Below are 27,898 nucleotides of genomic sequence, written 5' to 3'. Positions count from 1 at the left end.
GCACCTCTCAGGCAGGGATGGGCGTGGCGTGATCCAATGCCTCAGGCGGGAGCTCTGCCTCGGCGGTTGTGGGGAGGAGAGTGACGGTGCTCCAGTCCCTTCTCGAAGCAAGCGCTGCTCCTCACTCTTTTGGGGGTGTAAACTCCCCGTACCAGGGGCGCAGCCGAAGTTGGTTGCACTCTTCAACGCAGGGCAGTTCCAATCTCCAAATCCCCGTCTGTGCGACCCGCTGAAGTTGCCTTAGACACGGCTTCCCAGGCAACCCCCTCGGGCAATTCCAGGCCCCCTGCCGAGCTCTGGGAGCGGAGTCAGAATCGCTGCTTCCTTCTCTGGGTCTGGCTGGTGCGCATGGGCGGGGGCTTGCCCGCAGGGTGTTCTGAGCCGGAGTCCGGTTAGAAGGCTCTCTCAGTGGATTCTGCGTCTTTTTTCTCCCAATCTCTCAGGTTTTGTAAGGTTTCCAATGTCTTCGGATCTTTTCTGTGTGATGTATGGGCGCGAGTGCAAGTACGGAGCTCCTTACTTCTCCGCCATCTTGCCCTCTCTCAGGGATGCCAATAGTTAGGGTTCTTTTCGGTCTTAAACTATGACTGTGGCCCTCAAAAGAAGCAGTGTAATCACTTGAAGGAAGGATGACTAGGCTAGAGGTATCAATTATAAATGAAATTTAAAATGATCACTAAGAAGAACATGCTGCTTTCCTTTTTATACTAAGATACTAAGTATTCTGTTCTAAATTTACACAAATTATATAGCTCTTACACAATCTTGCTGACCAAAACAAGCAGACATGACTTTAGAAGATCAGCAATACCAAAAACGCTGTGGGTCACAAATCAAACTGCACTTAAAAATAATAAAAAGGTGTATTAATAGATACACAATAGTGCAAAATGACTGATTACACAAAAAGATACGGAAGCAGAAATTACCTACAAATAATAAGCAGACACATAAAAGATGAAATTTACAAGGCCAGCGATATGGAACTTTTTAGTAAAGAGAAAATTATTTTCTTCAAGACAATCTCAAATTAGACAAAGGCTCACACTCATGAGAATCCCCAAAGACAGTGTCCAGGATACAGATCTGTCAAGGCCTTTCATTTTAAAGCATAGTCAAGAAAAAAAATAGAGAAAAAATTTAATTTAAAGAGGTAAGAATGACAATGACTTTGGACGACAACCTCCAGGGTCTATAGGAGAAAACTGACATTGAAGTAAATCTATACAAGGCTAAAATGACTGGAGCTATATCCATACATAGATCAGGTACACCTTCCTCCAGAAAGGTAAAATGAGACAATTTTAGGACCTAAACAATTTGGAAGAACACAGTTATATATGTAACTATAATATGTATATATGTAATATATAAGATATATTACATAAAATATATATCATATACATAAAAACACATTTATATATATAATATATATTCATTCACTAAGCGTGTTTAAACCACCTACTATGTGGCAAGTCCCGTCATTAAGTGCTGAGATACAAACTCAATTTAGAGCATAAAAAAGATAATAAAATACTCCAGGTTCTACACAGCAGTGATATGAGGATACAGGTAGCCTTGCCCAAAACAAATCACAGCTCTTGGCATAGGTGGCATCTAAACTGCTTCTTGAAGAATGAGCAGGCATTCATGGAAGAAAAGCAAGGAGACAGGAGGAAACAGATCATGACGCTGGAAAAGTAGGTCTAGACATTAATATACAGAAGAGTGGGATTATATTCTATGACCAAAGGGAGACACAAGAAGTTTTTAAAGGACAATCACATTTGTAGTTTTCAAAGATAATTCTGAAAGTACCATATAAGTTTTATTAAACAAGGAGTTGCAATATAAAACGACTTTGAGTAAATGAATGACAAGTAACTGAATCAAATAAATAAAACTGAATTAAAACTGAGTTAACTATTAAATTAAAAAAACTCAGATGCTCTAGAAGGGCATCTGAAAATCAATCAAAATTGGAAAAATTTAGATGGGTCAGAATAAATAATGGTTAGAGAAACAAAATGAACTGGCAAAATGAATGTACATGTCTGATTTAAAAATAAGGTAAATAAATAAGCCATGGACAAAGAAAGAGCAAGAGGGGTTGAAGAGTAAAACTCAAATGGCAAAAACTTGATTTCTCCTACAACACAGTGGAAAGCATTAGTTACTTTAGGGAAGAATAGAAATAATGACATTCTCTGTTAAAAGAACGTGCAGCTTTCAGAGTAAATATTACGCAATGGGAAAAAAGAACAAAAATAACAACCCAACCTATTGTGAAGAAGAGGACTACTCAGAGTATCAATTATAGAATTTAATAAATGCAGGGATCCTGGAAGCAAAGAGTCTCACTAGATTTGAGAAACAACAAATATCTGTTGGTTTTAAAGTATTAGTCAACAGTTTGCTCCCAGAGGTATTTACTGACACGCCAGCCATAAGGAATGGAAAGATGAATAAGGTATCTTTGTTCATGTGCTTCTGAGGAAGCTATGTTCTGGAGGAGGAGACAAATTCATAAACAAAGCAGGTAACAACTGCAGGCGCAATGCCAAAAGGACACCAGGAAGCAAGGGATGCACAGTGTAATGGCAGCCTGGCTCTGAGGGAACGTTTCCTAGAGAAAGTGAAGTCAAAACTAAGTCTTAACAAGATGAGGAAGTCAGCTAGTCCGAGAAATGAGCAGATAATGATGGCAAAGGAAACGGCATGAGGAATGGCCTAGAGGCCAAGCAGAGCATGGTGTCTGTCAAGTGACAAATGGTTCTAAGCTGCTGGAACATGAAAGTCAGAGGCAAGAAGTGGCAGAAAATGAGGCCAGACAGACAGCAGGGACCAAAGCCTTGACTAGGCCTTGTTTGCTCTTCGATGAGAAGTTGGGACTTTATGGCTGTTAAGCAGAGAGGCTTATCAGAAGCTCCTAGGCAGGAAGCTGTAAAACATTCAGATGCTTAGACCCACTCCTCAGAGACCCTAACTCACAAGGTTTAAAGGAGACAAACGTATCTGAATTTCCCAAGTTTTCCTAGGTAATTATTACGCACTATATATTGACAGAAACGATGAGATAAAAAAATGTGAACCTAAACTCAACTGAGTAAGAAAAATAGACTGAAAAAGACAGGGGGAGCTCGCTAATCAGTAACAGTGTACATTTTAAGGAATTAAGAGCAAGAAGCAACTCATTAAGACAGGAAATAAAGACTACTATGAATACATTTTTACAAATCAAGTGGTGATAAAAATAAGAAAAAAAAATGGCCAAAATGAATTAAAATCTGAAGATTTTAACTTTAAATTACCTACACGAACAACTTATACCCAGAAATTTATATCCTGAAAAATTTTAAGCTAAAAAGAATTATTTTGTTATATGCTCTGAAAAGATAGAGGTAGAACATAGCTGGCAAGAATGTTAAGTCTGGAAACTGACTTACATCTTGGCTCAACCACTCAGTGTGACCTCAGATTACTTAATCTCTATGTGGTCTCAAATTCCTCATGTATGAAATGGACACAATGGACACAACATCTTACAGGACCATTGCATTAATTAGGTAACACATATTAATACTTCAAACTTCCAAATAGTACAAAGTTCAATAAATGTTGACTCTTGTTGTTAACTTAATCGTTATCATTACCTAGGAGACTACAGCAAAATGATTCCAGAGAGTAGAAATAAAGTTACTCTCAGAGAAAAGACAATTCGTCTCAGCACAGAAGGAATGACATCAGGCTATAGAAAAACTAACCAGAGGTAATCTCTACCTGTGTAGCTGTGGAACCTGGAAAACACACAAGCCCTTCAAAGACTGCAAAAACTTTTCTGAAAGTACCATGAGGTAGAAGATGAAAGCAAACAGTAAGCAAATACTTATTCAGACACTGAGAGACCCTTTCTTTTTCCTGGAGATCACCACATGAATATCTGACTTAGAACAGCATAAAGAATAGCTCAGTCTACTAATTCCTAGGATAGTCAGGATTAGAAGGCATTCACTTATACCCCATTCTGTTGTTAATAAATTGTACTACTTATTTTAGTAATAATCTCTTGACTTTAAGACTATGCTGAAGAAAAGAGTGTTCTGCATAAGAGGTAAGAAGAAAGGAGAAAATCAAGGAGTTGACAATGTTACTTGAGCTTACAAGAGAAACACAATGTGAAGGTTAATGCCTTAAGCATTTATGTCGTAGACAAGATGAGCCTCTTGATGACATGGATAACATATATCTTGACATTAATTCTTTATTCCACGTGATTACTTTATTCTAATGATTTCTTTAATGTCTCTCTTGATTCCCAGACTCATGCTCCCAGGGCAGAGGCTCTATTGACTGTAGTCACAGCAATAGCTCTGGAACCAGCACACTCCCGGCAGGTCAGTGTTTGCTGAAGAGTGAATGGCTTCCCAATTTCTCCTGATTTGAAGAAGGGCACAGTGAAGCTGGGTACCATCCTCTACAGAATGAGGTGTGTATTTGCCTTCCATAGTTAGGCTTACCAAAAGTCAGTTGTTTTTGTTTCTAAACTTGTTTATAAGAGCTATCTTTGTTACCATTTCATGATTTAAGCAGTAATTATGCTCACTGAAGAAAAGGATGTGGAAAGAGAACTGATTCTATGAACACTAAGTAGGCCCTAAAAACTACTAAAGCTAAATGAAAAGCCTCAGTAAAGGTGACTCACTATAATAACTTGGTGTCAAAATAGGTGTGGTTAAGAAAACTGTAAAAAGGTTAGAAAAAAGAACCTTAAAAGCCTCTGAAGGTTTTTAACTATAAGGAGTTTAAGGACTAGAGGATCTTATCTTGGTTTTCTATTCTATATTACATCAGAATATATTTAATGTATGTGGAACCTATACAGAAAAGGTCTTAGCCTTATATCCAAAGATGAGTGAATATATACATTTAAATGTTTTAAAATAAATTGTTTCAGTTACATATGTTACTGTTGTTTGATTCCCTCTAATCAATCAGCTAGTGACCCAGATCATGATGAATAAAAAGGCTTTGTACTTTTTCATCAAGAAAAATGTGATACTTACACATAAATAACCATGTTTGCATACTGAAAAATCGCTAATTTATTTACTGCCTCTTTGTACATATCACAATATATTATAATTAAATACCTGTTAACTCAACAATATCCCTCAGTACACTATAAATCTTTTGGGAAAAGGGACCATGTCAATTCCTAGTTTCAAAGTGCCCACTCAGCACTTGGCAATGCTTTCTATATTGGTGCTCCATAAGTATGTTTTAATGAAAAAAACAGCAATTCTCTTTTTAAAAAATCAAATTGACTAGTATTATATGGCTATTTAGTACCAATTAGTAATAAAATAACATTACATAGAAAAGACATATCCTTACCAATTTATAGCCCCTCCATCACACTTCTTCATAAGCAATGCCTTCCAACATTCATGAGTGGATTTAATAACTTCAAGAGCAAAAGCCTAATTCCAAACCAAAAACAAGATACAAAGATCACATCACTATGTGAAAATGGAACTATTATCACTATGACAGCTACTTTCTAAGAACATGAGCTCTGGAGGCAAACAAACCTGAATATCAATACTGGCATCCTTATTTACTAGCTATATGACTTTTGAGCAAGTTACTTAATCTCACTAAGTCTTAACACCTTCATCTATAAATGGGAGGTAATGAAGATAATGTAATTTAGGGTTGGCAAACTAGGGCCTGTGGGCCAAATCTAGCTCACCACTAGTTTTTGTAAATAAAGCTGTTATTTTTTTTTAATGTTTACTTTACTTCTGAGACGGGGGTGGGGTGGGAGAGAGAGGGAGAGAGAAAGAGAGGGAGCAGAGGAGGGGCATAGAGAGAGAAGGAGACACAGAATCCAAAGCAGGCTCTAGGCTCTGAGCTGTCAGCACAGAGCCTGACATGGGACTCGAACTCACAAACAGCAAGATTATGACATGAGCTGAAGTTGGACACTGAGCCACCCAGGCGCCCCTGTAAATGAAATTTTACTGAACACAATCATGCCCATTCATTTGTGCATGGTTTGATTGCGTTAGCACCATAATGGCAGAGGTTGAGAAGTTATAACAGAGACCATATGGCCTACGAAGTCTAATATATTTACTATCTGGGACTTTATAGAAAAAAGTTGCCACACCTAATTTAAATGGTCTAGCTGTTAAAAGGATAAATAAACTGTATGCAGAGTGCTTAGCCTAGTCCCTTCCCTATCAGGTAACCACACACCTATTAACTTCATCATCATCAAAGCTATAGTTTAACTGCATAAACATTTTAAAACATCCACTGTCAAAAGGTAGTAAACCTCCTTAACATTTTTAATTTTTTTCTTAGTATGAACTCATATAGTGTCCGAAAATACAAAATAAATGATACATACCTCTTGCTAGATCTAGATATCTATCTAGCAAGACCATCTAAAGGAACACTTGCTCTGTTATTCCAAAGCAGCAAATTCTTTTGATTTTTTTCTCCCAAAATGTTGCCATTTTTTCTTAAGGAGAGTACTTAGATATTAACTAATTCATACTAGCTCCTTTCTCCTTCGATTACAACTAAACACATTATGATAAGAAATTAAGAGAGTAATGAATCCTTGGAACCAAGATGTAATAATAATGAGAAATTTACTTCTGAGAAAGAAAAAAAAAAGTCTTCTCGCTACTGCTGCGGGACCTGGAGGAGAAAGGCTGAATGAGGCGGTGCGGGGCGCGCTCCTGAACATACGGTACAAAACAGCCAATCTATCGTTAGGATAATACAAGGAAACATTTTTAACCAAACCATTCAGGTAATTATGATTACTGAGAATCACTTCTCCAGCATTTGCTTCCAGGAGTCAGCAGGAAAAATCTAGATAGCACAGGAGTCACCTTCTCAAACATGTTGAAGAGATACAACTTAATTTTCCTGAGGTAAGCACTACATTTTAAACAGAAGTGGTAAAAAGCAATGCCTAATGTGATTGTTTTCTGAAACCATGTTTATAAATAATCTAGTCTTCATTCAGAAAAGAATTAACATTTATCAAAATCAAGCCAAAAAAACCCCCCAAAACACAAAACAAAAAACTACCACCCCAAAACCATACTCTAAGGCAGTAAGGAGCCATAAAAAGTTCAAACATGTATTATAACATATTATTAGAGGAAAAAGATAAAAATTTGTCTTATAAATCTTTAATATTTATTTTTAAGAGTATTTAATTGAAAATAATAGTTTTATATCTACATTTAATAAATCTTAGACAAAGCCCTCAAGGTATTAGTTCTTTTAATGTGCCTTTTAAAAAATAGTAGGTCAAGCAATAAATTCTTATATAAAAAGACATTTATTATAATTTGTAAGTTTCCAGTAACATGGCTTACCTTACTTACAAAACACGTTTTACTTATTAGTATCCATTTAACTGTTGGTATGTAATGTGTAATTTATATGGTGGTAAAAACTTAAAAAATATATATATATATTCCATGCCTTAGACTTGACATCCTGGGCCTATTTTCTCCATTTGGGTCATGTGAGAAGACACCTCATGGTAACTTTGTGGTATTCTAATAGAAAAATTCTATGACAGTAGGATAATTTAAGTGCTTTGTTAACTGTTTAACAGCTCAAGTCAGTAATGATAGAATGAACACTTAAAGAGAAGCTGCTCTGGATTTACACTAATGGTAAGTAACTTTCTTCTCTCCACAATAGTAAATGGAAGGTCGTTCTTCATACACAATCTGCAGACTTAGACTGATCATGGAAATCTTTCATTTACGGAGATGAAGGAAATATCAACAGATAAAGAGACAAATCCAGATATTTATCAAGACTTACTGCTTCATTTAGAGATCTCCTGAAAAAATCTTTTAAAATAAATATGACAAAATAATGTCCTTAAATATTCAAGTCAATATAAAGCATTTATTATCATGGCATATACAAATATTCACACAAGAAACTCCCAAAGGTGAAAGAAGTATTGTACAAGTATCACAAGGCATTTTTTAAAATAAAGATTATCATCTTCACCTTGTTTTTGAATTCTCCATTAAAAGCAAACTGGTTTTCTGGTTTTCCTTCTGGCACCTTATAAAATCTGAGCCAATTAAGCGTGGCTTCCAAATAACCTGGTTTGTACTTCTTAACATCATCAATATCTGCAAGTGAAGAAACAATACTTCATTAAAAACTGAAATTCATTCCTATTAGTGGTAGAGCACTGGACTGAGGGAGTCTACCTCTGCTACTAGCTAGTAGCATAATCATCATGTATCAAACTGCTTTGGGACTTGAGGGCTTTTTTCATATGTAAAATACTGCTTCTTTCCACAAAACTTTCTTAAGCACCTCCAGATACTATGTTAGGTACAGGGTATAAGCAGATGAAGACAACAAAGTTCTTTTCCTCAAGGAGCTCAGAGTTTCTAATTAAAGGAAACAGACAACAAATGGCAATGAAGTGAGATTAAGTGAGATATACTTAAGCACTGACGTCATTCTGGGAGCAAAGGGAGGCTTAGAGTAAGTTAAGTTACATCAGGATCTGTGTTTTAGAAACATTACGCTAAAGGAATACAGAAGAGGGCAGTTTGCAGAAGAAACATACTAAAGTCATATGAGAAGGGTTTCTCATATACACACACACATATCCAAATATTTGTTTGTTTGTTTGTTTTTTCAGAAAGCGTGAGTGGGGGAGAGGGGCAGAGGGAGAGGCAGATAATCTTAAACAGGTTCCACGCCTAGAGTGCAGCCCGAGGTGGGGTTCAGTCTCCAAAAGTGAGATCATAAACTGAACCAAAATAAAGAGGCAGATGCTTAACCAACTGAGCCCCCAGGTGCCCCAGTAAGTTTCTTATTATGTGTCAGACATTGTTCTAAGCAGTGAAATAGAACAGTAAACAGAAATAAGCCACTTCTCTCATGGTTTATTCAGTAGGAAGAAACAGACAACAAATAAAGAAACAAATGTAGAAAGGTTAAGTGGTGAAGTCTGATGAAGAAAAATAAAGTAGAATATGAAAGAGAATGCAAACGGCAATTTTAAACAAAGTGATATCTAGATGGTTCAGTTTTTCAATTCATTTTCTGTAATGATTTTCAGAATTTATTTTTAAGTTCTTCTGAAAACAGCTTAAAAATTGGAATAATAAGAAAAGATTAGCATGGCCCCTGCACAAGGATGACAAATTTGTGAAGCATTCCATATTTTAAAAAAACAAAAACAAAAAAAGCCCTAACCATCACATTTTGAGCATATTTAGTATATTCACTTAAACATCCAGTGGAAACAGTACTGTATTAATAACAGACCCTTCCCCAAAAGAGGTCTCCAAGTAATGTTATCTGTTCCAATAAATACCAATTGAAAAAGTATGGGAAATAACCAAATGAAAGAAGTCTTTACTCACCACCAGACTGTGACTTATGGGAAACAATAAAAAATGACAGACTTGGTAGCACTCGAAAAACTAGAAAGTTATAACTTAAAGTAGAAGATGACAGCATGCATTCAGATAATTTAAAGATCACTTGGTTTCAGACTAGCTCATCCAACACTGTGGGAATCCCCAAGCGCCAGGCATGATAGGGAAAGGTGAGCATTCTGCAGGCATGAGGTAGACATGATGCTTGCCTTTTGCCTGTTATGAAAAGGTCTGATAAAAGCTACATATGTCTCCAGAAGGCAGATGTTTCACATAAGTGAAACGAGTGTGGTAAGGCATGTAAGAATGGCAGAAACCATGGCAAACACAAGACTGAGTATATTGCCTAAGGCATTCAAATTTAAAAATTTTATAATATGCCAATGGGCCACACATCGATCTAAAGTAATTCTGAGACAAACACCAGAAATATCATAACTAAGGGAAAAAATAATCACTTGAAACTGAACACAGGGCATACCTGTTCTACTAATCACAGTCAATACATATTTATTAAGTGGTGGAACATGTTTAGGATAGGGAAGTCTTAAAGATTAAGATATTTTTAGTATTATACATTGTATCCTAAGTCACAGAGTTATCTGTCATGCACAAGATAGAACCCTCAATACTTATTTCACCTAATGCACATTGATTCCTCTTTAAATTCTGATTTTCTACTTATCTTATTGAAAGTGCTTCTTTCTAAAGTGAGCTTTCTATTGATCATTTTCCTACATTCTATATTTTTGCAAAATCTCTCATAAATTAACTACTACTGAGTTCTTCCAATGCATTGTCTTCTTAAAGGGAAAGAAAACAAAAATCTATAACTATGCATGTAAATTGTTCTGCAAAGTGAGGAAAGAGGCTTTTAGATACGAAAGGTCAGGGGTAGCCTCTGATAAAACTTTAGTAAATTCTTTTCTTTTTTTAATGTTTATTTATTTTCAGAGAGAGAAAAGGAGAGAGAGAGCACAAGCAGGGAGAGAGGCAGACAGAGAGAGGGAGAGAATCCCAACCAGGCTCCATGCTCTGTGTGGAGCTCAGTGCAGGGTTTGATCTCACAACTGTGAGATCATGACCTAAGCCAAAATCAAGAGGACACTTAACTGTCTGAGCCACCCAGGCACCCCAAATTTTAGTAAATTCTGAGATGAAGTGTGGGAGAGCAACGCAAAAATCGAGGAGTCCTGGAAAGAAGATAGGAATTGCCAATATTCTGAGGTATGGCTGTGCTTAAAATATTTAAGGATGACAGTAAGAAAAAGCCCTGTGTTTAGAGCAGAGTGAAGAAGGTTAGGAGATGAGATTAGAGACGCAAGCAGCTTGCAGGCCCGTCACAAGGGACTCTAAGGGTCATCCTTTTACTCTGAGATAAGAAGCCCTTAGAAGGTTCTGGGCCAAAGAGTACAGATTAGGAAGATTGCTCTTTCTGGCATGTAGGGAAAAGATCATAATGAAAGAAGTGGAAGTAGGAAATCCAGTCTTTGTAGATGGAGTACAATGAGGGCCTAGATAAATGGCAGTTGTATAGAGGTGGTGACAAATGGTCACTTTGGATATTTTTAAAAGCAGAACTGAGAGGAATTACCAATGGGGATAAAAAAATTAAAAACAAAACCCAGTAAAGATCAGACTTACATAAAATTTAAAGTATCAAAGAACGAGAAAGGAATAGCTGGCAATATTAAGTAACAATCTAAATTATAGTACAACTAATTAAGAAGTCACCTAAATATTTATCACCTTAGATTTTTTAAAGCTTCTTAAAAAGGTGTCAAATGGCTAACAAATAGTGTACAGTCATTATTTGCTTTATAACAAAGTGGTTTCCAAACTTGAAAATTTAATTAACAAAGATTAAATGGAGTTTACTTAAGACAATTTTTATATTAAAACTCAAGATATAAAATTTATAAAAAAATCATAGTTCTATATAAATCCACTGGAAAATTTATAAATTTCTTTATTAAATAGTAGCTATAAAGCAAAACAGAATAATGATAAAATATAATAACAAATTGGGGCGCCTGGGTGGCTTAGTCGGTTAAGCGTCCGACTTTTGCTTGGGTCATGATCTCGCGGTTCGTGGGTTCGAGCCCCGAGTCGGGCTCTGTGCTGACTGCCAGCTCAGAGCCTGGAGCCTGTTTCAGTCTGTAACTCCCTCTCTCTCTGACCCTCCCCTGCTCACGCTGTCTCTCTCTCTCTCTCCTAGAAATAAATAAAAATATTAAAAAAAATATATATATATAATAACAAATTTTAAAGTTCAGTTTGGCTTTTCCAAATCCAGTGCTCTCTAGTTTAATTTAGTTTTAACTACTTTTGATTTAGGAATTTACAAAAGCAAGAAATTAATCTAAAATTACTTAGTCAAAGCCTATCATTCCATCTCTGTAAACATTAGAGGATCATAACAGTTCACATTTTTTAAAAGCAATCTTTGTGACTTAGCTTTTCCTTCATCACAGACAGTGGTATACCTTTCATGTAATTACTTTTCATTTCCATATAAACCAATTCATTTGTTTTCAAAACCTAAAAGTGTCGCAAACTGTGATCTATTCAGCAAAAAAGAAAAAGAAAGTGGTTTGTGAATTAAAGTTTCTTCTGCTCTTTTTTTATTATAAATACACTCTCTCACACCAGGAGATTCTAGTCATGTGTGTTTGCCAAGATTTCAATTTTACCCAGACTTTGGAAATAAATGATGTAAAAGAGGTCAAAAATCAAGCTGATAAGGTTTATCTTATACATACAGACCACCGTCAAGAATAAAAAAGAAATACCTAAAGTATGAGATCTTTTTAACCTAGAAGTCTATTGAAACACCAATGAACCTAAAAAATGATTCTGAATTAAAAACAAACAAAACATTAAGAAATTTTAAGCATGAGAAAATTATGATAACACACTTGGTAGGCAAATACAAGAAATCTACAGATCAACAATAGAATATTTTAAAAAATTCTCTTGCTTTCCAAAAACGAACCATACCCAGTCCTTTCAACTTTTTGTATAATTAAAAATAGAATATTCAATAATAAAGAAAAGAAAAATATACTCTTTTGTTACTTACTTAAAAAATTTTTTGGTCCAAAAGAAAATAAAAACTGTAAGAATATTCAGAGAACAATAAAAATAAGAACACTCAAAGTTTATAAGAAGAAATTAGGTAAATTAGGAAGAATATCTCATTTGGAATCAGACAGCACCAAGTTCAAATTCCAGTTATGGAATTCATATATTACATCGTCTTGGGAAAGTACATTATTCTGTGCATTTTCTTCCATAAAGTACAGAGAATCAAACTATTGTCAGGATTAAATAAAACAATGTATTAAAAATCATTTAATAAAAAAGAAGGGATCATTCTTAAATATTAATTATCATCTCTCCAATCCCCTAAAACCTTTTCCATGGAATGTAGACAAAGTTATATTCACAGGCCTACCTACAGCCTTACATGCTTCTGTCTCTCAAAAATAAATAAACATGAATTAATAGTTTAGAAAATTACTGAACATGCTTTCATTAATACTGATGGTTATTTTATGTTTAATGTGTATGACTCGACTGAGAAATCATTGTAGCTAGGCACAGATATAAACAATGTAAATAAACACTAAAAACAGCATAAAAGGCACCTGGATATACATACGTATACACACACATGCATACTTAATCATAACCTTTTTCTATAAACACATTTATTCTTATGGTAAAGATGGGGCCTCAAATGCATTTGTAATTAATTTTTTATCTAATGACAAATGCATGTACCTTTATTTCTAATACTTATAAAGTGTTTTCATTTCTACTGTGTTTAAATTAAATTTAAATAACCACTTTTTAAAAACATTTGGAACAGAGAGGAAATATGTAAATAAAATTCCTTTATTTCTGCAACGAGACTCACTCAATTCAACTATATGAACCAAATTATCAACAATGAAAAACAATGCCCCAACTTTCTAAAGCATTTCTCTTCACAGAGAACAAAAACCTCTGACAAAGATAAGGCACTGATTTCATGTTTCAACATACAGGTTAACCAACACCAAGATAAAGAACATAAAAAGAGAAAATCAGAAATACTCAAAAAAAAGATAAGCACCCTGTAGACTCAATGTGGGACAAAAATACCTGCTAGGCAAAAGCAAGATGGCCATATTTACTGCACATACCAGCATATTTCTGAGACTCCTAATCAAGAGGAAAAACAGTCAACAGAAATCAATCCTGAGATGACTCATGCAAACGAGGATTTTAAAGTAGTTGTTTCAAATATTGTCATGATGCATGAACATGCGGAAATCTCAGTGAAGGAAAGAAAAAAACTATAAAATTATCACAATAAAGAACCAAATGAGGAAGTATATGAATGAAAAGTCAGATGGGTTTAATAGCAAGACTTGAATATGAAAAAAACATCACAGAAGCAGAAAATAAAACAAAAGAAATTATCCTGTCTGAAGAACAATAAGGAGGGGCGCCTCGGTGGCTCAGTTGGTTGAGCATCCGACTTCAGCTCAGGTCATGATCTCACGGTTCATGGGTTCAAGCCTCGTGTTGGGCTCTGTGCTGACAGCTCAGAGCCTGGAGCCTGCTTCAGGTTCTGTGTCTCCCTCTCTCTCTCTCTGACCCTCCTCTGCTCATGCTGTCTCTCTCTCTCTCTCTCTCTCTCTCAAAAATAAATAAAACATTTTAAAAAAGTTTTAAAAAATGAAGAACAATAAGAAATAAAGACTTTAAGGGGCGCCTGGGTGGCTCAGTCGGTTAGGCGTCCGACTTCGGCTCAGGTCATGATCTCATGGTTCGTGGGTTTGAGCACCGTGTCAGACTCTGTGCTGACAGCCAGCTCAGAGCCTGGAGCCTGCATCGCTGCTTTGCATTCTGTGTCTCCCTCTCTCTCTTACCCTCCCCTGTTCACACAGTCTCTTTCTCTCTCAGAAATAAATAAAACATTTAAAAAAATTAAAAAAAGACTTTAAAGACATAGAGAGAGCTTTAGTAACCTGTGAAACAATAAAAAGTGGTCAAAAGTATGTGTATTTAGAGTCTCAGAATGAAGGTGAGAGAATGGAAAATGAAAAAAATAATGGCAAATAATTACTCACATGTGATAAAAACATGAACTTGCATATCTACAAAGTTCAGTATACTCTAAGCAGTATCAATATAAAAGAAAAGACACTATTTAGTATATCACAGAAAAACTGCTGAAATCCAAAAATGCGAAAATCTTTAAAACAGTCTGAGAAAACAACATATACTCTGGGTAAGAATACATTAACTGTTGACGTCTCATCAGAAAGAGTGGAAACCAAAAGAAAATAGAACATCCTTGTTTAGATCCCTTTAACTCAAGATTCTATATCCAGTGAAACTACATTTCCAAAAAAAGGTAAGAAAAGATAATACCAGATCAATAAAATGGAGAGAATTAATCACCAGCAGAACCACACTACAAAAATTGCTGAATTCGGGGACCCTGGGTGGTTTGGCTGAACGCTGGACTCTTGATTTCAGCTTAGGTCATGATCCCAGTGTTGTGGGACAGAACCCTGCATTGGGGCTCAGTGCAGAGCCTCCTTAAGATTCTCTCTCTCTCTCTCTCTCTCTCTCCCTCTCTCTCCCCGCCTCTGACCTCTAAGATAAAAATTAAAAAAAAAAACTATAAAAAATACTAAAGTACTCAGGTTGTAGGTAAAGGACACCAAATGCCAACTACCAATCTTCAGTTTCTGTTTTCTGTAATAAAATATATGGGTATGGGGATAAAATAAAATATGTGGGTAAATGTAAAAGAATACACGTGTGTGTGCGCTTCTAATTTCTTTAAAAGACATTTTATTATTTAGGCCAATATGAAACAAAAGAACAAAGAATGGATGGAGGTTCTCGGAGCATCTGGCTGTCTCATACAACTGCTGGGAGAAGCCCAAAGTAATACAGCCACTCTGGTAAACAGTGTAACAGTTCTCAAGATATTAAGCATATAATTATCATCTGACCCAGTAACTCTATTCCTAGGTATTTCTCTAAGAGAAATGAAAGCCTGTGTTCATACAAAGACTTGTACTTAAATGTTCACAGCAACTGTATTTGTATTAACCCAAGACTGGAATCCCAAATTTCTACTCAGTAGATGAATAAATTGTGGTATATCTATACAATGCAACACTATTCAGCACCCAAATGAAACAAAGTATACTGATTACACACAATACACATGAATCTCCAAAGCATCATGCAAAGAACGGGTATGTATGCATACAGAAATACACAGAACTCTAAAGAAACAAAACTGCAGTTGTTGAAAAACTCCATAATTTTAAGTAGATTTTATCCCTTTAAAATAAGCTATTGTAATGGAAAAAATAGTACTAAAAACCTAGACACAAACGTAACATAAAATACAAGATCTTAATAATGTGTAGAAAAAAGTTAAAATGCGGTTTTTATCTAGATTATTTCTACCAAACACAAAGGGAGGGAAGCATATAATCAGCGGTGAATTTTTTTAAAAATAAAAACCAGTAATATAAATGTAATGCCATCTCTCTTTGCCTATACTACTTAAAAGGAAGAAGTTACTAGAAAATGTCCACATGCCTGAAATTTTGTCCAAAGAAGACAAAGAGAAAAAGATAAAAACAAAAAAGTTTCCAATTCCATGGAATTTAACCCAAGGAAATGATGCACAAAGCTCTCATTCCAGTACTATAGCTGCTGCTCTCACAGAGCTAAATATGTGCACAACAGACCTCAAACAAAATCTGTGGGAAGCAAGAACATACGTATTTAATGATATCTTACAGACATTCACAAGAAACAACAGTTCCATCCCATAACACTCATTATATTTTCTGAATCATAAATAGAGGCTCTAGCTCAGAATTAATAATTTGAATAGTTTCAGTTTACTCAGATCTCTAAAAGATTTTGTTTTCCACACTAATCTGCACATCTATGCTGCTTCACGGTACCTAGATTGATGAACTCAGTAACCTCATTTTATTCACCTTTCCTTCTCCATTACCCTTTTCCACTAATTCTGCTCTTATCAACAACTGTACTAAGAATATATATTAATATCATGAAAAATAATGGAAATTAACACACAGCAGAATAAGAAATACCAAACAAGGTAATTCTACACCAAGGTCTATTTGTATTGTTATCAGAAAAACCTCCTGGAAAAGACCTGGTAGATTGTTTCCCCAAAAATATATTCACTGCCATTTCACAAGAAACTTTATGACCAGTAAAGTGAAAAATCATTCGGGTGCCTTAAATATAGCAGAGATTCAAATAATTTTTCTAATCTGGTTTTGATTTTGAAGCATTTAACAGAATGGCTGAAAACTCAGGGTTGGGGTCAGACATACCTCCAATGAAGTTCCAGCTCCACCATCTAAGAGCTATCCTAGAGAACTTAAAAATGTGCCCAAGAAATCTACCTCATAATCCTTTCATTTAAACTGTGTTTCCTTCAGCACCATCTCTGAAGATCATTTATTCAGGTCTTCCCACTTTAAAAGAAAGCTGAAATTAATGAATTAAAAATATTTCTGGGTGGAAATATTGGTGGCTCAGTCAGTTAAGAGTCTGACTCTTGGTTTCAGCTCAGGACATGATCCCACGATTTGTAAGACTGAGTTCCACATCCAAGTACCTGCTTGGAACTCTCTCTTCCTCTCTCTCCCTCTTCCTCACCCTCTCAAAATAAGTAAATATTTAAAACAAAAATAAAAATATTTCCTAGAACAACCAAAATTTAAGAGATGGAAAAACCCTAGGGATCATTTACTGATTAGAGGATAAATCCTGCACCTTTAGAGTTGAAGAAACTAAACTATCCAGAGCTTTTCAGACTTTCCCAAGGTCAACTAACAAACACAAGAGACGATTTTAGAATTTAGGCCTCCCCTACCCTTCACCATACCACAAGAATGTGACTGAAATGTAAAAAACACTGGAAGAGGTCAAGGTTTAATAAAGAAGCAAGATGTTCCCAGTAATGTAATTCTATTTTTAATTATAGTACATTTTACTCAATTTGTCCCTGTTCCTCAAACTACCTCCTCCCTACATACCCATGCCTATTAAGGCATACCTATTAATGAAATCAAAGGAATGAAGATCAAAAAAGCCATCCTTTTACTGGGGCCTCTAATCATAATTAACTCACTAATGACTACATTATTTCAGAGCAAACGGTCTGCATTCCCAGAAGTCAGCACTCCAAGTCAGAAAGCAACACTGTCCAAGGCCACAGGTATAAACTACCCGGGGATTTTCCAGAGGAGTGGTGGGATGCGGTGCATGGGCTCTGGAGCCCAGCTAGATTCCAGTGGCTCCTGTATGACTTTAGACAGGTTTCTTTTTTTTTTTTTTTTTTTCATTTTAAGAATATAATTTAGTGAGTTTTATTTTTATTTTTTTGTTTTTTGTTTTTTTGCATTTTTTTTTTTTTACAAATAGTTTATTGTCAAATTAGTTTCTACATAACACTCAGTGCTCATCCCCAAAGTGCCCTCCTCCATGCCCATCCCCCCCTCCCCCCCACATCCATCAGTCCTCAGTTTTTGTCAGCATTCAAGAGTCTCTCATGGTTTGCCTCTCTCCCTTTCCCCCACCATTTCCGCCCTTCTTCTCCCGCTTGTTCCTCCGTCAAGTTCCTCCTAATCCTCCTATACGTGCAAACATATGATATTTGTCCTTCGACTTTAGACAGGTTTCTAACCAAGAATTCCGCCCCGCCCCCCCGCCCCCCATGCCTCAGTTCCTTAATCTGAAAAAGGTGGAGGAGACACTATCACGTTTTGCTGAGTTTATGTAAATATTAAACAGATAATTCCAAAAGAAGCACTCAGCGTAATTACTAGACATGCAGCAATTGTTACAGAAATGGTAGAGCTTTTAGGATGACAGTGCCAGAGTACATGCACAGAAAAGCAAACTGAATTCCATTCCTGCTTGTTCTAAAGGTTAACACAAATATGTTCCTTTAACATTTCTATGCTAGTCTCCATTTTTTCTCCTTAAATAACAGTATTAAATTGTGTTTCAGAAAGTAAGGAAATCAAACACCAAGTATATTTGCTTATTTTTAAGATCGTAATTGCATGGACACTAGGTGTTCATTTAGCCAATGAAAATTTGAGCCGAACAGATTCGGTTTTCACATGTTTATTATTGCCTTGAAAGCCATAAAAGAACTATGAAGTTTTATTTGACTTTTAAATTTCTCTAAAAGTAAGCTGAAATTCTGCGTATATGAAATACAGATATATTCTAATACTTCTAAGATGAGTACAATGCTGGCCTTTGACAAAGTCCCAACTGCCTCATTTTCAATAATTTCCTATTTACTCATGTAATTTATTCATCCAAGAAGGCATCTATATTAATATAATTGTTCTGATTTCAACTTTTGTTTTTAAAAACTGTAAAATCACCGCACAAGAAACAGTATAAAAATAGGACAATTGTTTTCATTGAAAGATCAAACAAAAGAAATCTTCAACACTCTGCAAGCTGAAGTAGCTTATAGGCCTAAACTACCTCGTATGAGGTTACTTCACCTGACGTAAGGTCCTTAGGCATCACTGGCATTCTGAAGACGCTCAAACATCTGTCTGGTGAGAATGTGAAACTCTATATTACAGACGGCAGTTAATTTAACCAAAGGAGAAATTACGCATGCCCTAGCATTTCAATCTGCTTAAAAAGCTCTGATCTTGGTCATTTCATAACCAAGCACTATTATCCCTAATGGCTGAGGCATTCTCTGGTAACAATTTGGGAGCACTGGGAGTCTTATTAACTCTTTCAGGCCATCACGGTACCATTACAGGATTAGAGCCTGGAACCTAATTACAGTGTGTTAGAAGGTCTTAGTGCTCTCCAGGTGTTAATGAGCCAGCCCAAGTGACCAATTATCTATCAGGGAACACAAGGAATTTGTTTTTAAATGTTTTTTAGACTTTTCTTTTTTGATTTTCACAGTGGCTTTTCTTGTTTCAGACGAAAAAAATCTTGAAGACTGAAATAAGATTAAAATTACAGAAATACAGCCAGCAATCACAGTTTCTTTCTAGTTGAAATATGTTCTCTGATGCAACAGTTAGTTTTAGTTTGGTCACGTCAAAGTTAAAAACTATAAATATTAGAACAGGTCATTACAGGGTACCACAGTGTGCGCCTATGTTCATCTGGAGCAAAGAGGTTATTTCATAATACAACAACCCTAAAACTTCCTTGTAGAATTGTAACCCAAATAAATTTAAAAAAATATACATGGAAATATGGAAGCACATACTGTCAATAAATTAAAACAGACTTCCTTTTTTTTTTTTCCCCAGAAAAGAAAACATAGTTACTGATCATGTCAAAAAATAGCCTCATTTTTCTTAAGGTAGTGGAAATTATTTTGGGATTTATTTTTTAAATGTCTTTTAAAAATAATGAAAATGTATAAAAAGTAATAGAAACTTCTCTATAAATTTCTGTATTACACACATCCTCAGAAAACTACAGAATTAAAAGAAAATTATAGACAGCTATCCTCTCCCCTACATGATTTTAACCTTTCTTCTTATTGATCTAATAAAAATGCCAAGAAGTATAAACAAATGTTTACACTGTTATAAAATCAGTTACTCCTTTGTGATAAGACTCTAATTTATAAAATATTTTTTTAAGTATTGCATTAGATATTTTAAGGTTATTTAAGTAGAAAGCGACCCAAAAACAGATATTTCTGACATGTATGGACCTATAATCAATCTCCCATCTATTTTATGTAAAAATTTTTGGAAAATGTACACCAGCCAACAATGAAAATGAAAGAGAGGACATGAAAGAACCTAAGAAAAAAACAAAGTATTAACTCAGGGCACTGAAAACAAACCCTGTGATGACTGCTGTGCAGCAAGCTATTCTCCTGTATACATAATTAGTATGATAAAGGAGGTGAATAATAGTATTATTCACATAAATACTATGTTATTTGTTACTTTTCAATTTTCAGATTCAAGAGACAAAATATGAAAAACAGTTAACGAACAGAATTTAAACATGATAAAATTAGTCACAGGGGAACTACTGTATAGTTGAGAGAAACTGGTGTGTCAAGGACAGAGAAGCGGTACAGAAACCTGGATGGCCTAGTTCTGTACTGGGCAACCACAAGTTCAGCATTAATGAAGTGCTACATACGACCCAAAGAGCAATACTTAGAGTTATTAAGATAACTGAAGAAGAAATACAGTAACATAATTTAAAAATGTGTAAAAAGTTAAATTCCTCAGTTTTGAAAGCAGCAACCTGAGTCAAAAAGAAAAGACATAAATTAAGAAATACAAACCTTGGGGTAGAGAAGCAACTATGCAGAGGAACTAAAAACATATAGGGAAGAAGATACCAGAAGTCAGACTGGGGTGAGAAGTGGGAAGGAGAATTGTACTTTTTATTTTCTATACCTCTTTACACTTCAGAGTTTTTATTTCCAAGCATATGATTATTTTTATAATTAAAAATGCCATCCAAAACACTGTGTTTGTGATTTTAGAAGGTTAAATACAGAAGGGACACATAATAAATTGTTTAAGTGTTGCTTAATTTATAATTAAATATAGTTAATTTTCAAAGATGTAGAGAGAGAACAGCAACAAACTTCTGATAACTGTTAGCTAATATTTATTTAATATGAGTCCAAATATACATTTTTATCTTACCGCAAAAATCACAAGTTGTTCTAATAGGTATTTTATCTAATCTCAAAATCAAGAAACTGACTCATTTATTTATTTGTAAGGTCACCTCTCCCCTGCCAAAGGTCTATTTTTAATCTGTAACATGTAAAATAAGCCATATGCTTCCAATACTTAAGCTCCTACTGAACTATACATTAGGTACTTTTAAAAAATATATTGATTATTACAGTAGAAAACTATTAAATATCATCAAATCTTATAAACTGGTTTTTTAAATAGTTCCTTCACAAATTTAGGAAGCTTTCAACCCCTGCAATTACTGAGCATCTCTCAGTTCTCATCTCCTTCAATGCCGCCCTTTAATAGGTGCTAATGAAAACACAGACAACACACCAGGCTAAGAAATGAAGACAAAAAGTAAAATTAAGAATGATTTCTGTCAGGGACATCAGGGTGGCTCTACTGGTTGAGCATCCAACTCTTGGTTTTGGCTCAGGTCATGATCTCTAGTTTGTGGGTTCGAGTCCCACATCAGGGTTCGAGCCCCGCATCAAGCTCCGTGCTGACCATGTGGAGCCTACTTGGGATTCTCTCTCTCTCTACCCCCTTCTCTTTCTAATAAATAAATAAATAAAACTTTAAACAAAAAAAGAATGATTTCTGCCAATTAATATTTGCTTGAGCAGCAGGACAACAAAAACTGTCTTTTGTCTGAAGTAGTTGAGAGAACAGCTGGATCATGTTCCAGCTGCAATACAACTGGAATATAAACAAAAACTTGAGTTTAGGGGCGCCTGGGTGGTTCAGTCAGTTAAGCATCTGACTTTGACTCAGGTCATATCTCACAGTTTGTGAGTTCAAGTCCCGTGTCAAGCCCTGTGCTGACAGCTCAGAGCCTGGAGCTTACATCAGATTCTGTGTCTCCTTCTCTCTCTCCCCCTCCCCCACTTATGTTCTGTCTCTGTCTCTCAAAAATAAATAAATGTAAAAAAAAAAAGTTATAATAGGCTGCCACATAGATCTAGTATTCCATGCTTTATAATTTAAAAATATTTCTACTAAGATTTCTTCAGCCTTTGACTTTGTGCCTACACCTATTTTTTTCTTGCGTCATTGTAAAAAGAGAGAAAATTCAATACAGATACACAGAATATATTACAACAAGATGAAGGTGAAACGAATAAGGATCAAACACTTAAAACTCTTAAAACTATAGAATAACTTACTCTACAAAATGTACATATATAAGAGTACTTAAGGTACTACCCAGAGCGAACACTAGGCAAATATCCTTAAAGTAAGTAATATCCATTTCCCCCGCGCCGTATTCCTTATTCTTTCAGGAAATAAATACAAAACACAATGTCATCACACCATTTCAGAGCAAAGTATGTCAATAACACTCAACTAATCTTTTCAATTTTGGGATTTTAAAAGATGTATTATGAAGAAGCATTGTTGTATTTTTCATGATGAAGATAATGCAAGTGTTCTTTCTGGTGAATGGGAAAAAAGTCCTTTTCTTCTTTCAAAACAAATTCTTGTAATTATTTTTGTCTGATGTTGCCTCAACCTAAATAAGGTTCATTCAGTATTCCTTCCTGTGTCTTTCAGTACAAGCATACACAAAAAGAATTTAGAAGATGCCAAAGTACAAAGTCACTCCATTCAGGACATAAACAGTATTAAGGTAAAAAGAGAGTTAAAATTTTTCATTCTAACCCTTAGCAAACTCAAGAGAAACATAAGGTACTTATTAGCCTTATGTAATCTGGTTTCAATACTGCTAGTTACAAAAACCACGAATTACTACAATCAAGTATGATCTGCTTAGTACGGTGTTGTAGATGGACAATGGACTTTATAATCAGACAGAAATGAGTTCAAATCATAGTTCTACTAGGCAACAGATGTGCAAACTTGGGCAAGTTACTTAAATCCCGGAAGCACCTTTTAAATTAAGAATAATATGTATTAGAACAGGTATGAGTACTTGGCATATACTGAGAGTTTAAAAAGTTAAATCACATCTCCAACAGTACTAAGCTAAAGAACAGTTGATTCCACCTCACACATAGTTTCATTCAAGCTCTCAGCCTCTCCAGTTTAAAGAGGGCATCCCTTAGCAGAGTTTCCTAACTTCAGTGTGTCCTATGGCAAATCAGTGAATTAGATGATTTGTTTTGGCTGGCTGTTGCACCATGATTTTATCAGTTCTCATGTGAGGTGCACTTAATGCATTAAAAAATGTTTAGGGGCGCCTGGGTGGCTTAGTCGGTTAAGCGTCCGACTTTCGCTTAGGTCATGATCTCGCGGTTCGTGGGTTCGAGCCCCGCGTCGGGCTCTGTGCTGACTGCCAGCTCAGAGCCTGGAGCCTGTTTCAGTCTGTGACTCCCTCTCTCTCTGACCCTCCCCTGCTCACGCTGTCTCTCTCTCTCTCTCCTAGAAATAAATAAAACATTAAAAAATATTTAAAAAAAAAAAATGTTTAACAGTGTATTTTACTGCTCTTACATAAGCATATATGAGAAAAATTATAATAAAGAAACCCAGGATAAAATAATAAGACAGACAAGAAATATATATGGTTATGGACTCAAATCTCATATTTTCATTGTAGTTTTTATGTTTTAATTTTGCCCCTGAAGTTATTTGTAGTTTACCTTATCAGATCCTTCCCTTTCTCAATTAAACTCAAGAATGGCATAAAATCTCTTGCTGTTCCATGTGCAAGAAAGGTTTTAAATGCACATAAATTAAGAGAGGTTAACACTTAAGTGTTAATGAGTTTCAGTCCATTCAGAAATGGTGTATTTTCTAATTGAGGTTTCGAAGAACCCCGGAGCCTGAAAAAAAAATGAAACTAAAAGAAACAAGGACAGAAAAATAGGGGGAAAAATAGTCAATGAATAATAACAGTGGCCATATATTCAACACTTGATATGTGACAGCCAGATGCTTTAAGTGAATCATCTATTACTGTCGACAAGCTCACAAGTAGATACAATTATATCCCTTTACAGATTACTAAACTGAAATTCACAAAGGTTAGATGATCTACCTAAAATCACTCAGATAGAAAGTAGCACAGCCAGAACTCAAACTGAGGTGTGTGCCACTCCAAAGAAAGTCCACTTTTTATCATACCAGCTATTTCTAGAACTTAAATTTTTAGGACATCAAAATTTTGTCAAAGTATAGTTATCTGATCCCTCCATTTTTGCAACACAGAACAAAACCTAGGTACAAACACCGTTTATGTCCTTGATGAACACACCTTCCTTAGTTTTCTAGTTACTCAGATGAGCAAGAGAGATTTAAGGAAAAAAAAAAAAAAGGAAGGAGGGAGGGAGGGAGGGAACCTACAGAATATACTTTCTTAGCCTGAGGTACCACCTGTCTATCTAGTCTTTTCTCTTTCTTGTTCTTCCTAAGAGTATAACACAACTCAGATATAATCATAATAGATTCCCCCTTATAATCTATGGATGAAAAGAATAAAAGAAACACATAAATTTAACTCTCAAATATACACATTGTGTTTTACATGAGCCCCCTGTAGTAGAGGCTAAGAATTCAAATGACATTCTAATTTACTTGTTTCTGGAAAGTTACAAACTTACCATGAAACTTTGTGGCTTCAGGGTCATTCACATTGATAGCAATTATTTTCCAATCTGTTTCACCCTGATCAATAAGAGCCAAAATTCCAAGGATCTTCACACGAATAACCTCTCCACGAGAAAGAACCTTTAAAGAGAAAAGAAATTCAGCATTTTCAAGACTTTGGAGAAATTTACTCATATATTATAAAACCCATACGAAAGATTAAAAGCACTACAGAATGAAATTTAATACAGCTTTAATAATTAAAGATAATGCAAAAACAGTCTATAAAGCCTTTTATGATACCCCTTTTAAAATTAAGTATCTTGATCCTTTTTTGGAAACTGATGTTATTTATACATCTTGAAATTTAATGTACTAGGCCTAGAAACTCCTACTAAACAGAAATAAACCCATGTATATATCATTACACAGTGTAAACCTGCTTTGGCTACTTGAGGATAAAAAAGAGACTTAAGAATCCTTTTAAAAGTCTTTTTGGTAAATAAGTAAATTTTTAACATATGAGAATACAGCCTTAAGAATATAATGAATGACACTGAAAGAATATGTTAAAATTACAGATAAAACAGGATTCATAAAATGTTTTAAAAAGATTTTAAAGGAAACCAAGAAATTGCATGATGTTGAAGATGTTCCACGCATTAAAGTTATTTCAGTGGTCCCTCAAAGTTGGCAATGCCAAATTTATATGCACGCATGCATCCTTTCTATATCCTGTTGGCCCTACAGAATTTCACTGCAAGCTAAAATCTGAGCACATGCTTCAGAACAAATCCTTCATGATTCAAAATGCAGCTTTACATTTGGAAAGCAAGGTATGCAAAAGAAAGTCATTTTTTGTGTCTTGAAATTTGAGAAGAAAAAACCCCCAGATCTGAAACCATAAAGTCAAATAAATCCTTTCAGAACACTTGCAAAATGAATCTAAAATCTTAATATAAAACTACAGGAAATCTGTGATTAGTTACAACTAATTACACACAATAGATTAGTGTCATTTTATAAAGTAAACTGAAATCTCACTTGTAGGGAAACGTGCACAATTATATTAACCAGATTCTCACACGTCTAAGCTCTATGAAGTACCTATCACTATGTTAAACACTATGTATCTAAAAAAGATCCCTGTTCTCAAAGGTTTCCGATCTTTTTGGGGACACTTGCACACCTCATGCCAGGAGATCCTTTATAAAACAAAAATGTTTAAACTTGAAGTTATCACATAATTACCAGTGTAAGGCTGGCCACACTGGTTAACTCAGTCATAAATTACATTACTGGTTCTCGACTGGAGGTCATTTTGCCCTCTCAAGACTATCTGACCCTGTCTGGAGACAATTTTTCTTATCAAAAACAGGGAGGTATTACTAGCATCTAATGGGAAAAGGCCAGGGATACTGAACAGCGTAGTCCACAAGAATAGAATTATCCATCCAAAATGTCAATGGTGCCAAGAGAGGGCCCTGCAGAAGACTCTGGTGGCAAGGGGAATTCCTAGGAATCATAGATAGTTTTAAAAAGCACATTTTAGGGGAGGAGTCAAGATGGCGGAGGAGTAGGAATACCAGAATTTCCCTCATCCCTCAGACACAGCAGTACTGGGGTTGGAACACCTGGAATTCCAGGAATCTAGACTACAAACCGACAGAAGCATCTTTGGGGTGTACGGAGACAGTTTGGTGGGACACAGCCTTACAGCTTCTGATTTGATTTTTGGTCAATTCTTTTTATATACATAATATATTATTTTTCATTCTTTTTTTCCTCTCTGTTCTGGTTGTTTGTTTAATCAGGCATTTTTACTCTATTCTTTTTACACCTCTTGTATATCTCCTTCTTCTTTATTTTCCTCTCTCTCTTTCTGGATTAAGTCCTATAGTTTCTTTGATTCTCTGCCTGGTCTTTTTCTCCTCCCCTATCACTTCTCTATTTGGCATAAGGTTTCTTTTCCTCACATCCTTCTCTTTTCCAAGATTACTTCAATGAACAAACCAAAGCACACTTGGTGGACGATCCACTCTACCACGACAAGTAGTGAGATAAAGCAGCCCAGGACACAGTAACAGGGGGCATGTGACACACTTCAAAAACCCCTTCTGAACTACAAGGCCCTGAACACTGTACGATCCCTTTTTAATATAGTAGTACTCACAGGTAAAGGACACATAACAGGCTCTTAAAACATGTAAAGGACAGAAAACTAGCCAAAATCATGAAATGGAAGAATTCTCCTCAAAAGAAATTCCAGGAAGAAATGAGAGCCAGAGAATTGTTCAAAACAGATACAAAAAATATATATCTTATCAAGGATTTATAATAATGGTCATAAGACTAATTGCTGAGCTTAAAAATAGCATAGAAGACAGCACAGAATCTACTGCTGCAGGGATAAAGGACCTATGAAATCGTCATGATGAATTAAGAAATGCTGTAAATGAAGTACAAAATAAACTAGATACAGTGACAGCAAGGATGGGAAAAGCAGAGGAGAGAATAGGTGAAATAGAAGATAAAATTATAGAAAATGAGGAAGCTGAGAAAAGGAGAGAAAGGAAATTACCAGACCATGAGGGGAGAATTAGAGACCTAAGAGATTCAATGAAATGAAATGATATCCTTATCACAGGAGTTCCAGAAGAGGAAGAGACAGAGAAAGGGGAAGAAGGTTTATTTGAACAAATTATAGCTGAGAAGTTCCCTAATCGGGGGAAGGAAACAGGCATCCAAGTCCATGAAGCAAAGAGGACTCCCTTCAAAATCAGCAAAAACAAGTCAACACCATGACGTATCATAGTGAAACTGGCAAAACACAAAGATAAAGAAGGAATTCTGAAAGGAGCTAAGGACAAACAGGCCTTAACGTACAAGGGTAGAAACATAAGGGTAGTAGCAGACCTGTCCACTGAAACTTGGCAGGCCAGAAAGGAGTGGCAGGGAATGTTCAAGGTGCTGACTAGGAAAAAAAATATGTAGCCAAGAATCCTTCATCTAGGGCTGCCTGGGTGGCTCAGTTAAGCATCCGACTTCAGCTCAAGTCATGATCTCATGGCTTGTATGTTTGAGCTCCACATCAGGCTCTGTGCT

At 35.5% G+C, this 27,898-nt stretch overlaps 1 protein-coding gene and 1 non-coding gene across 3 annotated transcripts in view; one reads left to right on the top strand and one right to left on the bottom strand.

The window, feature by feature from the left end:
• Positions 1 to 27,898, bottom strand: part of PPA2 (inorganic pyrophosphatase 2) — a 94,540-nt gene that overhangs the window by 26,464 nt on the left and 40,178 nt on the right. For both annotated transcript variants that reach the window (XM_039255621.1, XM_039255622.1), the window contains 3 exons: positions 24,808 to 24,934; positions 8,059 to 8,186; positions 5,395 to 5,480 (listed from right to left, as the gene is read on the bottom strand). In XM_039255621.1, the coding sequence (XP_039111552.1) occupies positions 5,395 to 5,480; positions 8,059 to 8,186; positions 24,808 to 24,934 (341 nt within the window). The remainder of the gene's footprint in view (positions 1 to 5,394; positions 5,481 to 8,058; positions 8,187 to 24,807; positions 24,935 to 27,898) is intronic.
• Positions 9,140 to 9,242, top strand: LOC120247621. Its single transcript, XR_005532368.1, has one exon. It is a non-coding gene; the product is annotated as a U6 spliceosomal RNA (small nuclear RNA).

This window comes from Hyaena hyaena, unplaced genomic scaffold (genome assembly GCF_003009895.1).
Source record: "Hyaena hyaena isolate Hyena2069 unplaced genomic scaffold, ASM300989v1 scaffold_535, whole genome shotgun sequence".
NCBI classification, from domain to species: domain Eukaryota; kingdom Metazoa; phylum Chordata; class Mammalia; order Carnivora; family Hyaenidae; genus Hyaena; species Hyaena hyaena.
Note: the sequence above shows the minus strand (reverse complement) of the source record. Positions and strands in the feature narration are given on the sequence as shown.